Source organism: Camponotus vicinus, unplaced genomic scaffold (genome assembly GCF_025532165.1).
Source record: "Camponotus vicinus isolate PSW18456_S1 unplaced genomic scaffold, iyCamVici1.0 SCAF_2, whole genome shotgun sequence".
In the NCBI taxonomy this organism is placed as follows: Eukaryota; Metazoa; Arthropoda; class Insecta; order Hymenoptera; family Formicidae; genus Camponotus; species Camponotus vicinus.
Window position 1 is genome coordinate 5,884,948 of NW_028141956.1, and position 16,402 is coordinate 5,901,349.

The window sequence follows — 16,402 nt, forward strand, 5'->3', positions numbered from 1 at the left end:
TATAGAAGGCTCCAAGAGAATGCGACAGCGATTAGAAGAATTGGAATGTATTATAATGGGATCGCGTTGCTCTCAATACTAGGGATCAATGTGTATAGGGCGCAACGTTATTACGGTGCACTATCGCAATTTTTTTAGTCGTCTTATTAACAATAATAAGACAAGATAAAAATAATGATAAGATTATGATAAATGATGAGAAAATTATAATTGACACTGTATACGAATAGTGCATTTTACACGTGCCATCATAATTATAAAGTTGTGCGATCGATAGTTTTGCCGATACCGCGTGTTGGGACTCTCACAAACCACCCTCGCGAGACATCGGCGTTACCGACGGTGTACTTGAAAGGGGTGCCGAGCGGCGCTGGTAGCGTGAATCGGGGGTGGTAGCGATGGGTGGCGGGCACTCTCTGCGCGCCAGGGGAAGCGAGCCGTAAAATCGTCCTCGACGGAGGAGCGACTGCGGTGGTTGTGTCATATGGAGCCGAACGACCGGGCGACGTGTTAGGCAATCGGCGGTCCCGCTTTCGCGGGATGAGCGCGAGGGCCTACCACGAGGAGAGCGCGAATGATCGATCCGATAGTTCAGTGAGTGGAAGAGTGCCGCTCGTCGAAGAGAGGAAGGAAGGAAGGAAGCCAAGCCAAGCCAGGCGAACGATCGGCTTCCGAGTGCACGCGTACTCATCGGCACGAGGAATCCAGAAATGGGTCAACCCGACCCAGCGGCGGCCGTTTTCTCGCCACTCGGTGGCCTAGTTTCATCGGGGGCGAGCAAATAAAAAGAATCGCTACGCCCCCCTCCCTCCCGCCGTCGCGGCGACGTTACACGCGTCTCGTCGTCGACGACAACGCAGCTGATCGCAAAACTGTCTGCTCTCCATCGCGGGAAAGAATTATGGATTCCCTCGGACTTCCTGCTGGCCTTCGACTGGCGCGTGTCCATCGATTGACTCGCCGCCCCGACGTCGCGATACGGCATTAGACACGGCTGATAGCCGGAGTCGCTGCGGGGGTGAAATCGCCGAGGAGGTGAGAGAAGCCACGTTATAGGTGCAGCGGTTCGAGTGATGAGCGATAGTACTTCGAGAGGAGTGCGTTTTCGAATCTATTTCGATCGTCAAGGTTGAATACGCCGCAATAATACTAACTAAAGTTGATTGCAGTGATTATCATCAAATTTATGATTATTTCAAAATTTTTTTCAATCTATTCGATATATATTAATTCCTTTCGACTGGGATGAAAGATGGAAATTTGTCAGGAAAAAGTTCTTTTCCCTGGAAACGGTTTAGGACAGATGTTAGTATGTTGCCCATCGCAACCTCGTTTCATGGTCGCCAAAAGAAATGTCCGGTTCGATTGCGCTCCCAAGGGAAAAAAGAAATATTAGGAAGATCGAACGATGTCACTATGAAATTGTCAGGATGAAATTGCCCAGGTGTTCGTTCGTATCATCGTGTTTTAAATTCATTTTAGAAAATTTAAAAGTTTATTAAAATGTGTGCTCTCTCTCCCGCGCGCGCGATGTTTCTAAAATTAAATTATATGGATGGTGTATGAACTAGTGTATAATATCAGATACATCTGTATTGGCTATTCCATTTCATTCAATGTTTTATTTTCAATTAAATTCATAATTTTATTAGTAACATATACAAAAGAAGATTCAATCGATTAAGCTTTCTCATTAATTGGTTTAATCAATTAGATCCTCCATGAAAATAGTTCTGAAAGATATCAATGAATTAAATCGAGAAATTACAAATTCGTTGCAAGATATTATCCTGAGATTATATCGATTGTCGAAAGAAGCTAATCGAAAAGAAAATCGCGCGTATAACGTCAAATTATCCGTCATAAATCCGCGCGTGCTAAGTATCGCGATGTGTCATAAATGAATCTAAACAATAATCACAACCCGTAATCTTATTCTTGTTCCGTATCATTTGATTATGAAAATGTTTCCTCATCAAGTTTCTTTTTCGCAAAACGCTTTTCCGAAGGTATGAAGAAGGTTGGAATAAAAAGATAAAGCCAAGGAGAGAGAAAAAAAGTAATTATGATGACAAATAAATATGAACATAAATTCAGTTCTTATTTTATTATGACTATTTATGATTATTTTCATACAAATTAATTATTGTTTAATGCACACATATATTAAATTATGATTATAATAATAAATAACTAATTTTAATTATAATAAATTATGATAAATTTTAATTGTGACAATAATAAATAATAATAAATAATAAGTTATAATTATAATTAAATTATAATATAGTAATTATAATATAACAAAAGAAATCGAAGAATGCATCGATTAGGAAACGTGCGGCGAAATCAAATTCATCTTTTGAGCGAAGTCAAACTTTTGTTTTTTTGTATTTTTGAAATTTTCGTGCACACTGGATAATGTCGAAGAAATGATAGAAATACGAAGAGAAAATTCTTCGCGACTCAAAGCAATTCTTTTAACTAAATAATTTAATCAAGAATAATTAAACTGCATAACAATTATGATATTGTGTACGACGGTTGATTAATTGAATAAGAATAAGATAAAACAAAGAGTAAAGCAATTACGGAGTATGGAGCGATGAACTCGAGAGCGTGGGCAAAAGATATATATACATTTTTTTTTTTTATTTCTTGTTTCGTATATTACTTGTGATTTTTCTTCGGTAAGACGCATTAAAAATCGTTTCATGTGCTATATTTGATTTTATTGTCATATTTCCGCGAGTTTTCTTCACTTTTGGCGACTTTTTCATCAAAGAAAAATCGATTGATGTTGAACAGAATATTACTCAAATTTTTATTCATCTCGAAATCATTCGTTTATTTCGACTTGTATATCAAAATTGATAGACTACCGTCTTACTTTTGCTCTCTTTTGGACGCAATTTTACTTAATACCCACATAGCATGCATATCCAAAAGATGTCCAAAAGGTATCCAGAGGACATCTTTGGCCGATTGGACATCTTCAAGATGTCCTGTGAATGTCTTTTGGACATAGATACTATATGGATATTGGTCAATAAGTATAATACAATAGTAAATACAATACAATTTTGAAATCTGCTTCTTAAAATTATATTGTATTTGCGTTTATTGAAATCAACGTAAAATAAACTTATGAGAGATGATGCAAATTATGTCAATTTTCTTATACTTTATAAGCGATGTATTACACGTAGAAACGATTATTGTAATAGCATTTATCTTGGCCATATTTTTTATAATTATCAATAGTCCCTGACGAGTCCCGCAGCGTACAATTCATTAATGATTATTGTTGTTTTGACTTTACGCATTATTGATTAATCGCGAATTATAAATATAATTATAAATTTTATTATTTATATATTACCCAAGAAGGCGAGAGAGAGATACGTTGCATAATAGTTTTATTACATTTTACTTGTGTGTCTTTTAATATAATTAATCCGATAATTGAGAGTTTCCGTTACAAATACGGATAAATGATATTGATGTAAAGATTACGTTATTTGATTCGCCAACGTATCTCTCTATTATTCACCTTGAAAAGCTAAAATTAATTCTGTCTATCGCGTCATCGAAAAATTTGTTCGCAAAACAAATCAATGTTACATTTATGATGTAGCAATCATTTATTAATCTAATTGAATTTCTGATAGAGGATCCGGAGAACCGGATACGCTGAAGATGGCGTCCAGTAAACCACCGGAGATGAATTACACGTGCGAGATATGCGGTCTGGAGGGTTTCAACGATGAGGAGATGCGTTCGCATATGGTGCAGTATCATCTCCAAGGTGCCGCCAACTGTCCGTTCTGTGATCTGGGCGAGATCTCGCCTACGGAGATGTTGGTCCACGTCAACAGCGCTCACCTGGATTACTTGACCCCGAGGTACACTCATCAATACACAAGTATATAGATTTATCATTTTTAGCTTTTTTTTAGATTTTCGTACAATCTGAATTTCCCTATAAAATTTGTAACATTTTTCTTTTAATTTATATTAATCTTTATAAATATTGTATATTTATCTTTTTTTATTGAAGAGAAAAATGAGGCGAAAACGAATAGACTAAACAAATTAGTTATTTGTTTACTTTCACGAAAAATATGATATATTAAATATATGATATATTATGATATATTAAAAAATTCTAATACATAAAAGAAATATATTTTCTCTAAAGTTAGATAAAAACATTAGTTATCCAATTTTATCCGCATTCTTTCCCTGTTTGTTGTTCTATAGCATGTCTGGTACAAAAATAGGTAGTTGTTGCGCGTTCAATTCCCTCTGACTTTATCTTTTTCCCCTAATAATAAATAAAGATGATAATAATAAACTAAATCAATTAATTATATAAATCACAGGACATTTATTTTACCAAAAATTGAATAAATAAATAAAACATTTTTAACAGATTTAAATTTCAATAAAATCAAAAATATAATTAACATAAAGAGATTTAATAATAACCATTTTTTTTGTTCAGTTAATTATAGTTCCATAAATCTCGACTGGAAATCTTTTTATAGTCCAGAACTAGATCTATATAGTAATGACATTAATGACTTTTTGTAATTAGTCAAAAAATAACACTTACTTAACAGTAATTTGAATTATGTATGATTTTAAAAGTTAGTATCTCGCAAAAAATGATTTCAATATAAACAAAAAATATCGTTTCTTATTTTAATCCCGGCATCACGTAGTATTTACTTTACAACAATAAATTATACATTTATGTATATATATATTAGTCAATAAACAATTACATATATATATATATATATATATATATATATATATATAATTATTAATTATTGACTAAGATATTTCACTACAGATATAAGCCTCCAACAAGCATTCGCGAACGCACGTGCGAGCGCAAAATATCCAATGATTATCGACACGTGGATGAAAATTACCGACGTGCCCATGAATTGTCGGTAACTTTGTTGACATTGAATCTCCAAAAGAGCCATGTGACTTGTGACTAAGGCCCGTTTGCACCAACATTATTTTAGCTTTAAACGAAACTTAAATATATGTCTGTCTTTATTTATTTAGAAAGAAAGATAAAGATAGACATATATTTAAGTCTCGCTTAAAGCTAAAATAACGTTGGTGCAACTGGGCCTAAGTTTAAATTACCTGCCCGAAAACGGTACCATGCCAAGTATCTTAGATTTATTCGCATGTGAATCTAATAAAGCTGCAGTAGAATTCGTCTCGATGAAATTCTTTAAAAGAAACGTTCGAGTGTCAGAAGGAGGAAGCTGATCCGATTTGAATCATGTGGAAAAAGGCGAAAAAGCGACGTCGCATCGAAAAATGGACTTTTTCGACTAAAATGTAACAAGCGTTTCGCAGACAGTACAAGCACTACTCGTATAAACACTCTCGTGTCTCTTGTATCCCCGCTCACTTGTATATAAATATTGTTCTTTATTGCTACACTGCAATAACAATATAATGGTACTAATGCTTTGTTTATTTACAGCACTCCGGAGAATGATATGATGGCGTTCATCGATGACGATTCGCTGATGGACGAGCACAACAGGCGGGACGAATGTCGGGCGTCCTCGCCATCCATGTCTCTGCGTCCGCCTCATCTGCAGAATGGCTGGGGCAGCTCTCTAGGGCAGCGTGTCAAGCAACAACAGCAGCAAATGCCACCAAGGAAGTCAGACATTCAAATGGCGAATCCCAACATGAATAATAATAACAACAATAACAACAGTAACAATGCCAATGCTGGTAACGAATACTGTTCAAATTATATTCAATGGTGTGCATGGAATACAAGGAATATAAACGTATGGTTTTTTTTTATTCAGTGCTGGAAGGTGCAGCTGGTCAAGGTTCACCACTGCGTTCAGGCCTAAATCTGCAACTGCGCTCACACGCTTCCCCAAAACTTCCAGTACAAGAGTGCCCAATGTGCCCCTACAGTTCCGACAGTCCGTTGAGACTAGAAGAGCATATCAATCGCCAACACTTTGATCTCACCTCACCGTCCTTCCCACCAGAGTCTCCGCCGTCTCGGGATGGAATCTTTAACTGCCCGCTTTGCGTTACATCTTTTCCAAATTCTTCTGATCTTGAGTTACATGTTAATATCGAGCACAAGGATATACTTAGGTACGATGTATTCACTTGCTTGCAATATTTAAGTATGAAAATACGAAATAATCATAAATTAATAATACAAAATTATATGATAAATATTTTATTTTTAACAGCCCTGCAAATGGAACAACCTCACAATCCGATACAGCTACCATCAGTAGTGATTCAACACCTGCCTGCCCAGTATGTCTTAGTACATTATTTAAAAATAATGACGACCTAATGGCACACATCGATGAACACTTTAGTAAGAAGAGCACACCGTCGCCTGTGACACCAGATGTGTCAACCGATAGAATGCTAGCAAAAGATATGGAGAGAAGGGAAAAGGAAGTGAGAAAATTGCGCGAACAACGCGAGTTTGAGATGCTGAGAGCTCAGTACGGCATGGACAATCAGGGTAATTTCAGAGAACAAAGCGTCACTAATATGCAGCGGGCTGTGTATGCAGGCGAAATGACGGTGGCTGATTTCTTCGAGAGACAAATCGAACTCAGGGTTGCCGAGAGTAGCGGCATCGACGATGGCAGTTCTTGTACACGCGGTAAATGATTTGCAATTATATTCTTTATACAAAAAACAAAGTCTTTCTAAAAATCTTTATATGATATGATTTTTTTTGCAGGGCTGGTCCCGAAAGTACGAGCCATTAGTCAAGCCTGCAGTAACATAGTGAATACCTGGATGTGTTCCACCGTGGACCATTACGCGTCGACTTACGGCGACAAGGGTTGGGGCTGCGGTTACAGGAATATGCAGATGCTAATCTCATCTCTCTTGCAGCACACAGGGTATAACGAGCTAGTTTATAAAGCATGGAGCTCCGGCGCCGGTGGCAACAGCTCCACGGAAAATCCCTTGCGCAGTTCTATGCCGTCGATTTCCAGATTACAAAAAATGATTGAGTGGGCGTGGGCCCAGGGCTTCGATATACAGGGTGCTGAACAACTGGGCGGTAAACTTGTTAACACTAGGAAATGGATCGGTGCGACGGAAGTATTCACGCTACTATCTAGTTTGAGGATAAAGTAAGTTCCATGCTTTCAATCAATTATCAAGTCATACGATGCACATTTTTCTCTCCTTAATTGCATACAGATGTCAGCTGGTGGATTTTCATAGACCTACTAGCTTGGATGGTAGCCATCCTGAACTGTTTAATTGGGTCCTACAATACTTTCAACGATGCGAAGACTTTAAGCCACCTCTCTATCTTCAACATCAAGGTAATTATTCTTCTTATATGTTTCTAAAATTAAAGCGCCGAGTTACTGACATATTCAACAATAATAAATTCAGGACATAGCAGAACGATAATGGGTGTGGAACAATTGAGAGACGGTTCAATAACCATGTTGGTGCTGGATCCTAGTCATAGTCCAGCACAAATGACACATTTCAATAGCACGAGTAGCGCACCCGGCGCGATGAGGCTCGTACGGAAGTCTACCGCAGCAATGAAGGCTAGACAGTATCAAGTTGTAGCTGTAATCGGCACTATGGATACGGAAGCACAATACCAGGTAATATAGGCGCTTTTGTGAATTATCTCGTTATTTATTGATAATATATACAATGCGCACATTTTTTATTTTTTCTGTCTTTTTTTTCAGCAAAGTAAAGTACTACGATCAATGCGTGTTCCTCAAGACAGGTGAGAATTGCTAATTCGAGAAACGATTGAGCCTCGGGTGAAGACTATAGACTACTGCCTCAAACCAATCTTATTCGACATCCTTAAAGTTACCGCGATGTCCTATGTTCTTCTACCGCTAGCAGACTTACTCCATTGTAGTAGTTGCAGATCGTATTTATTTAACAATATATTCTTGCATCTCTCTCTCTTTCTCTCTTTCTCTAACCGTTAATAATGGACTAACTCCTTGAATCGTTGTGTCCGCGAAACTTGCAACATTGCGGACAATTTCGCGGAGCTAACATCTAAATATCAAAAAAAGCTCTTTGCGATGCGCCGCTGTTCGAGCATGCAATTTTTCCAAAAAAAAAACGGAAGAGAAAGTTCTTATGTTTAATAAAAATTTGCCATATTATGCGCGTGTGATAATCTGCGAAGGAAATTATCAGATTCGCGGTAACGAAAAGTTCAAGAGAAAAGATAAGTGCTAAATCGATTGTCATTTCTTGTCTATAAAATGTTCTGCTCAATTTTCGTCGCACCGAACAGGCTGTGCTAATCCTTAGTCGACCAATCGGTTGCTTCATCGAAAAAATCATGGCAGAGCTTGGAAAATGAGAAAATTTCGTAGCTGTGATGCTGTTATTAATACGACGCTAATCACTCATATACATCTAACAAGATACACTCTTGAAAACGCTCCAGAAACAATGCGGTGTTCCCAGCACTTGTCTCGTTCTACATTCTACAATTTGTGACAAAGATTTTCATCAAAGTGTTGTCGACTTTTAGTCAATAGAAAAAGTGCCGAGAGAGCCGTATAGTATATATACCTTGCGACAAGTTTTATATAACAATACGAAAGATATTCTTTGACGCATTTTGATTGCTAAAACGCTTCTATGAAAGAATCTGGAGTGTCTGCAAAAGTGACTAAAAATCGCGCATTTCCATATATTATATATATATTATATACTAACATATACACACATATTACACATTTGCACATTCTTCGTTGTATCGTATTTCACTTGCCCACACACACATAAAGTACAACTACTTTCATATTAATTATAAATATTCTATTTAATTATTCAATCGACTTTAGGCTACTTATGTCTTAGCTTGTAAGTCTAAACGCAACGCTGTGAATGAGAGGATAGATGAACAAAAAGTCCATTTACTTGTTATTTATATTATACACTTGACGATTTATGTGACTTAGTAAATTATTATCATTATATTACTCTTATCATATTTCATAAATTGTACTGATATATATCTAAGGTCCATTTATTATAGTTAAAAAAATATATTTGCGACCATTTTAACGAAGACATGATACTCACGTCACGGCATTGTTTTATAGCTTCGATATTTATGGTGCACCGGTCAAATGTAAATTTGTCTTTCAATCCAGTAAGACCACATTGCAATAATATTATTGACTGACTTTAAAAACTGTCAGAAACGATAAATTATTATTATAATACTGGATTCCACCATATGTCGATTTAAGAATCTGTTCATTATTTGGAGTGTTCAGGGAAACCAAGCTGTGGAATTGTTATGCAAGACTAAAACCTTCGCATTAGCCACACATCAAATTAAAATATATGCTTTGTTAGAATTCCCAACATATGGTTTGTCTTTTTGCTCTTCTCCCATTACAAGTTTGAAATTAAAGATAAAAAAAAATTATATATATATATATATATATATATATTATTATATACAAATTGGAAATTAAAATTAAAAAATATATATATATATCTTATAAGACAAAAATCTAGATAGGAAATATATTTAGTTGGATGAATCTTATTGGAAAAATAATTACAATTTCCATTGATTAGTCATTACAATAATTTATTTCATATTCTTTAAAATTGTCTATAAGATGAGAATTGTTCAATCAAGTTATCTACAATATGTGAAACTTGCACAACTTTGAAGAAACATAACACTTGTTTTTATTCTCATCGTAATTCTAGAAAGAAAATTATTTACAAAAACATGTATACATAAATATGTATATATGTTAATAATTCGAACATTTTCGAGATCTCTTGCAGAATATCTTGATAGCAAAGATATTTTTGATGATAAAATATTTATTATCCTCCTATATCTTAATTAAATATTAAATCCCATTGATCTCATACAAGTTTTATGCGCTTCTATAAGATCTCCACAATTTTCCTCGCCCTTTTCTATGATGCTGAAAGAATATTAAATATAATTTTATGATAGAATATTAAATATATTTTATAAAAGTTCCATAAACAATAGCACTTTATAAAAAAACAAAAATTAATTTTTTAAATTAATTTTTAACATAACATGTCAGAAGAGAGAGTACGTAAGAATTACTAGCAATAATTAATACATTAAAATATGAGTAAGAATCTGATTTAATGTATATGATGACATAAAAGACCACATTCCTAACCTATACTTAGTATTATATACTTCATTTATAAATTATATGTTGCATACCATGCATCTCTCGCTTTCTTGGTTTCAGGACACGCGCAGCAAGGTTTTAATTTCTTTTTTTCTTCCGGTATTGGTAACTCTTTTACTGAAAAATTACCCATTTTTATTAGTTAATAGGAGAATAGCCTAAATTTTCTGAACCAAGAATACTATGTACACGCCTCTCTGTGACAAATTTTGTAAACTACTGAAATAATATTGTCGGTAAAACATAATTACCAGCAACAGTATTATATGATGATAATTATATACATATCATATATATCCGTGTAACTGATAATCAAATATAAATATTATATATAATTATCAGAGTTGGAAAGTAACGCGTTACTTGTAACGTCGTTACCGTTACCGTTACTTTTTTTCGGTAACGATCGTTACTTTTTACTGTAACGGTAACGCTAACGTCCCCACACAGCACCAAGGCCTAGTTCCACAATTTATTCTAACCGAAGTTTAGCTCATTAAAAGAGGATTTACATTGCGCCCAAAGCCCACTGTATCCAATCGAACGTCATACATCGGACATTGGACGCAATGTAAATCCTCCTTTAACGAATTAAACTTCGGTTAAAGTGAGTTGTGGAATTGAACCCAAGTCGTCTAATGCCCGATTTCATCAATCGCGTTTAACTTTAATCTTAGTTCAACTCACTCTTTGTCTCTTTCTAAAGGAAGAATTAAAAGGAGATAAAGAGTGAGTTAAACTAAGATTAAAGTTAAACGCGGTTGGTGAAATCGGGCATAAAAGTACTACTAAAACTGGACATTTTTTTGTCACAGACATCTTTTACTGACATCGTTAAATCGACGGAAAGATGGCTAAAAGTCGTCTCATGACCCGAATTCAGTGACTTTTTAGTCTTGTCCATATGATGACTAAAAGATGACTTGATTCACTCTATATAGATTATCGACACTCAGTAGTAGGAATACTTCAATATACACGCAATAAATGGACTATTTCTCCCATTTATCCGCCTAATTTCTAATAATCCGTTTAAGATTCTGAATCCCAACAAGGGATCCAGATTATTAAATAAATTATTTTAAATAAATTCCATTTGTCAGAAATTAAACTGATAAACAGTAATGTCAAGAAAAGGATGCGGCTCACACGCATACAATCATTCTGTGTAGCACACGCATATGGCTTTCTCTGATTGATGCGTGCGAGCAGTATCCTCTTTCTGGCATTACTGCTCGTAAAAGGCAAAAATATGCTTCAGATCTTATATTAATTGCTAATTCTTTATATACATTTCGTGATAAATATTAAATACGAGATACATAAGTTAAGAGTGGCTCGCCGCGTAGCGGCAAGCGAAGAAACACGTGCCACATTCTATTATGTCTCTTTTATGTCATCTTTTTCGACAAAGCGAAAAGATGTCTTTATAGACATCTTTTCGTTTTGTCGAAAAGATAAATTAAAAAAGACATCTTTTCGTTATCTTTTAGTATAATGTGCTGTGTGGGTCGTTATATTTTTACAGTAACGGTAACGAATTTAACCGTTACTTTTATCGTTACTTTGGTAATTATGCATAAAAAGGGCCCACCTTCGCACAAATGTGTTATTGACGTATGTTGTGAAGATGTTATCCCTGATTAACATTCTGAAGGTTTTAGCCGGCGGTCGTTCTTTATTTAAAAGTTATTAACAAATAAATGTGAGAAATATTGACATAAAGATTCTACTTTATTTGTTCACCGATTTGCTTTATTTTTAAATATGTTATAGGGGAGATCTTCCCGAGTAATTTCGAATATATATATATATATAAGGGTCGGACTCTCAAATAGTTTTGGAGATATAGGCTGAAAAAGGATAAAAATAATAAATACAAAAATAAAGTAAACCTTCGGAAAACCCACCTATATAAAATAATGGGTAAAAATACCTAATTCCTACGTATTTTTATCTCCTAAACACGTATATGAAACTTAAAAATGGCAGTCGAACTCGAAGAAAAACGCAAAAAATGTAAATTAAAGGTAAATAGAAAAAAGGTAAACAATTTAAATTTATATAGAATTTAATACAATTTAATACAATTAAAAAATATCACAAATGTATGTGTACACACACACACACACACTCGCGGGGGGTGCAAGGGGGGCCTTCGGCTCTCCTCCCGCAACCACCTCGCCGGTAGGGGATGCATTGCGAAGAGTTCAATCACAATGGATATAGGCTGTAAGTTGCAAAGCGAGATCCACCTTGCCACCACCGGCGGGGTGGTTGCGGGAGGGAGGGCCGAAGGCCCCCCTTGCACCCCCGCGCGTGTGTGTGTGTGTACACATACATTTGTGATATTTTTTAATTATATTAAATTTTATTAAATTCTATATAAATTTAAATTGTTTACCTTTTTTTATTTACCTTTAATTTACCTTTTTTTGCGTTTTCCCAATAAACACATGATGGTATATTATACATTTAAATCAAATATTTACGGGAGGTCTAAATGTGATAGATTTAACGTATATCAATTGCGTATAATTTTAGTTGTGATATCCAACTGATATACGTTGTCATAAACTATATTTATTCGTTTTTTAATGCTATTCTCAAAGCAATTAAAATCGTATTTGATAAACTAATAAACTACGTTTTATGAATACATAATTTTTACGAATTACGAGTACCTATATAAACGTATTATAATGACTATTTAAAATACATATTGTAATGACTATTTAAAATACGTATTGCAATGACTATTTAAAATATGTATTGCAATGACTATTTAAAATACGTATTGCAATTACTATTTAAAATATGTATTGCAATGACTATTTAAAATACGTTATTTTTATTATACTTTTAAATGATTTTTGTTTTTAAATAAACGTATTATATACAATTATACAGGTTGTCCCATTTTAACTTACACAACAAAATATCTCGAAGATTAAGCTTCATCGAAGAAAATGTTTCAAACAAAAGTTGTAGGATTTAAAAATATCTATTTATTGATCTTATCACTTTGACCTTGGATAGGGTAATCAGTTTACATTAAAAAAATATGATTTCATTTAAAAATTTAAGATAATTTTGCCCTGACTTTGACAACTCTACCCAAGATCAAAGTAATAAAATCAGTAAAAAGATATTTTAAAACATTATAACTTTTGTTTGAAACATTTTTGTCGATAAATCTTAGTTTCCGAAATATTGTGCTGTGTAAGTTAAAATGGGACACCTTGTATAGCTACAATAATAATAAAAGTAATGAGATTTAGTGCAAAAAATATATGTCATTAAATATAAAATAAAATAATAACAAATTTCAATCGTAATTTTCTTTTATTTTTTAGAAGATGTTATTTAATTAATAAAAAAATTAGTATTATTATAGACTAATTTACTTCAAAACTTTATTGTTTACTATAATATAATAAGTAATTATAATAAGAAAAAATATATAATATAAAATATATAATAAGAAAAAATTAATTTCTTCTTTAACTTTTTTTTGCGTTTGCATTATACACGTGGCGACTTTTGGCCAACTTTAGCCACGATTGTATGGCATCTATAATGCATTGATCGGAAGAATTATTTCCCTTAAATTGCATTTTAGCAGCATCTGCAAGAAATAAAAATTTTTATATATTAAAAATATACGTATTTAAAAAAAAAATTAATAAAGATTACACTTAAATAATATGTGTTTCTTGTAGGACTTTTCACACTAAAAAAGAATAAAAGAAAAGAATGCTATTTAAAAAATTCCATCAATTTTTATAAACTCCGATTTAAATTTTTTATGTAATAACGCAAATTCATAATATATGTAATAACTATAAAAAATTTAAATATTCTTTTAGAATATATAAAAATAAATATGATAATATAAAGCCCTTTTTATTGTTTATGTATACAAAATTTAAAATAATATATTATAAATAAAATTTAAAATAATATATTTTAAATTTTGTACAATTTATTGGGGCAATATTTAATGTCAAAAAAATGTGTGCGTGTGTGTACTATATATATATACACTATTTTTTTGACATTAAATTGCCCCAATAAATTTTATAATTTTAAAATATATTATTTTAAATTTTGCATACATAAACAATGAAAAGGGCTTTATATTATCACATTTATTTTTCCATATTGTAAAAAATATTTACATTTTTTATAGTTATTACATATATTATTCATTTGCGTTATTACATAAAAAATACAAGTCGAAGTTTATAAAAATTGAAAGGTGATGAAATTTTTTTACAAACCATTTCTTTTCAGTATAAAAAGTCCTACAAGAAACATATTATTTGTTGAGAAATAAAAAGTTGATGAAAATTTGTTATTATAAGTGTGTGTATGTGTGTGTGTGTGTGTGTGTGTGTGTGTGTATGTGTATAATAAATCTATTCAATGGATTGGACATTGAAATAAGTTTATATAAGAACACTGTGTTACAAACTATTTATCTCTTATAATATATTGTATTATTATATTATAAATCAATTATTATATATGTAGGATTAAAAGTACGTTTGATGTACCGGCTCGCGTAGTCTTGTGTTCGGTCGCGGCGTATTACGGCAAGATCATACGGTTGCCGGATCCTTTAGCGAGCCGCCACTAAGAGATAAATTTTTATTTGTTACATGCGCACTTCCTGTCGTTGTGTATTGCGGCTAGATCATACGGTTCTCCAAAACCGTTATCGAAAAATAAGTTTCGTTTGTCGGTTTTCTTCACATGCGTTAAGTTAAGATATAAAACGACGAGCAGCAGCGAGCAGTCAGTCAGTCCTGCCTTTGCCGTCGTTGTAACACAGTCAATTCGTTACTTCTTATTGTACTACATTCCTCTATATTTAACTCAAAATATGGTCAAATATATATAATAATAAAATATGTTTATTAGTCGTATAATATGTTAGTTGTAAAATCAGGTGTGTATATATTATTCATGCAACAATTTATTAACGTTTTAAAGACTTAGATTATACCATTTATAGAATAGAATTTTGTAAACATTTATAAATGAGATTTTTCTCATAAATTATATACGTTTTCAATAAACGTTTCTTCGATTACATAAATATACGACTTTAAGAAATAAAATAGACGCAGATACATTCTAGGGATTAAACGTTTCTTTTCGTATTCTTATATAATATTCTTATATAATATTTTTCAACGCATAAAATCCGTTTCGTTTTATGCAAACGTAATAAAAACGGATATCATTATCATATATTATACGATTGTATAAAAACCACAAAAATTAAAACGTTTATCTGATATACTTATACCACATTTATACTAACTTTACGTTTAATAAATGTTTAATATTCCATCATGTGTTTATTGGGTTTCTTCAACTTGCGAGTTCGACTGCCATTTTTAAGTTTCATATTCATGTTCAGGAGGTAAAAATACGTAGGAATTAGGTATTCTTACCCATTATTTCATATAGGTGGGTTTTCCGAAGGTTTACCTTATTTTTGTATTTATTATTTTTATCCTTTTTCAGCCTATATCTCCAAAACTATTTGAGTCCGACCCTTATATATATATATATATATATATATATATATATATATATATATACGAAATTACTCGGGAAGATCTCCCCTATAACATATTTAAAAATAAAGCAAATCGGAGAGGGGACCCCTTTTATGCATAAATACTTTAATAACTTTTGAATAAAGAACGACCGCTGGTTAAAATCTTCAGAATATTAATTAGAGATATGACCTTGACAACATATGTCAAATATTTTGGAAAACTATATACATACATGATGTTTTTCTCTGTATTCATAAATCTAAAATTTCTAAATTACAATAAATGAAAAATTGAATATGAAGAACATCAATGATGGAATAATTTATAATTATCGAATATATAAAAGTAATAATTATATTTTAAAATCAATTATAATAAATACTATAAAATAATAATTATATTTTAAAATAAATTAATTTAATTTTTGTATTATAAAAAGTAAGGAAAAAGTAACAAATCGTTACTTTCTTAATAACGGTAACGGTAACGAGTTACTTTTCAAAATTAGTAACGAGTAATGGTAACGAGTTACTTTTCACGAAAAGTAACGGTAACAGTAACGCCACAGTATAT

General features: G+C 32.7%; 1 protein-coding gene and 1 long non-coding RNA gene across 6 annotated transcripts; one reads left to right on the top strand and one right to left on the bottom strand.

Moving 5' to 3' along the window:
• Nucleotides 1–407: 407 nt before the first annotated feature.
• On the top strand, nucleotides 408–7,990 carry LOC145966157 (zinc finger-containing ubiquitin peptidase 1). Of its 5 annotated transcripts, none has more exons than XM_083090029.1 (9): nucleotides 408–1,035; nucleotides 3,672–3,905; nucleotides 5,519–5,778; nucleotides 5,859–6,162; nucleotides 6,264–6,694; nucleotides 6,776–7,178; nucleotides 7,249–7,376; nucleotides 7,450–7,673; nucleotides 7,764–7,990. In XM_083090029.1, the coding sequence occupies exons 2-9, from the start codon at nucleotides 3,700–3,702 to the stop codon at nucleotides 7,806–7,808; spliced, it is 2,001 nt and encodes a 666-aa protein (XP_082946155.1). In that variant the 5' UTR covers nucleotides 408–1,035; nucleotides 3,672–3,699; the 3' UTR covers nucleotides 7,809–7,990. The 5 variants fall into 5 exon arrangements, with proteins under 5 accessions (XP_082946155.1, XP_082946154.1, XP_082946157.1 ...); XM_083090028.1 differs by lacking the exon at nucleotides 408–1,035 and adding an exon at nucleotides 1,826–2,059; XM_083090031.1 differs by lacking the exons at nucleotides 408–1,035; nucleotides 3,672–3,905 and adding exons at nucleotides 5,003–5,182; nucleotides 5,268–5,370.
• A 1,644-nt stretch (nucleotides 7,991–9,634) lies between these two features.
• Nucleotides 9,635–10,424, bottom strand: LOC145966566 (uncharacterized). Its single transcript, XR_014437072.1, has 2 exons — nucleotides 10,286–10,424; nucleotides 9,635–10,007 (listed from the first exon to the last, which is right to left on the bottom strand). It is a non-coding gene; the product is annotated as an uncharacterized LOC145966566 (long non-coding RNA).
• Between the last annotated feature and the right edge of the window lie 5,978 nt (nucleotides 10,425–16,402).

What these genes read in the sequence shown, in the direction of transcription:
- LOC145966157 (XM_083090029.1), top strand. Translation starts at nt 3,700, where the DNA reads ATGGCGTCCAGTAAACCACCGGAGATGAATTACACGTGCGAGATATGC. An exon ending in CTGGATTACTTGACCCCGAG is followed by an intron (nt 3,906 to 5,518) that starts GTACACTCATCA and finishes GTTTATTTACAG; the next exon opens with CACTCCGGAGAATGATATGA. An exon ending in TCTCTATCTTCAACATCAAG is followed by an intron (nt 7,377 to 7,449) that starts GTAATTATTCTT and finishes TAATAAATTCAG; the next exon opens with GACATAGCAGAACGATAATG.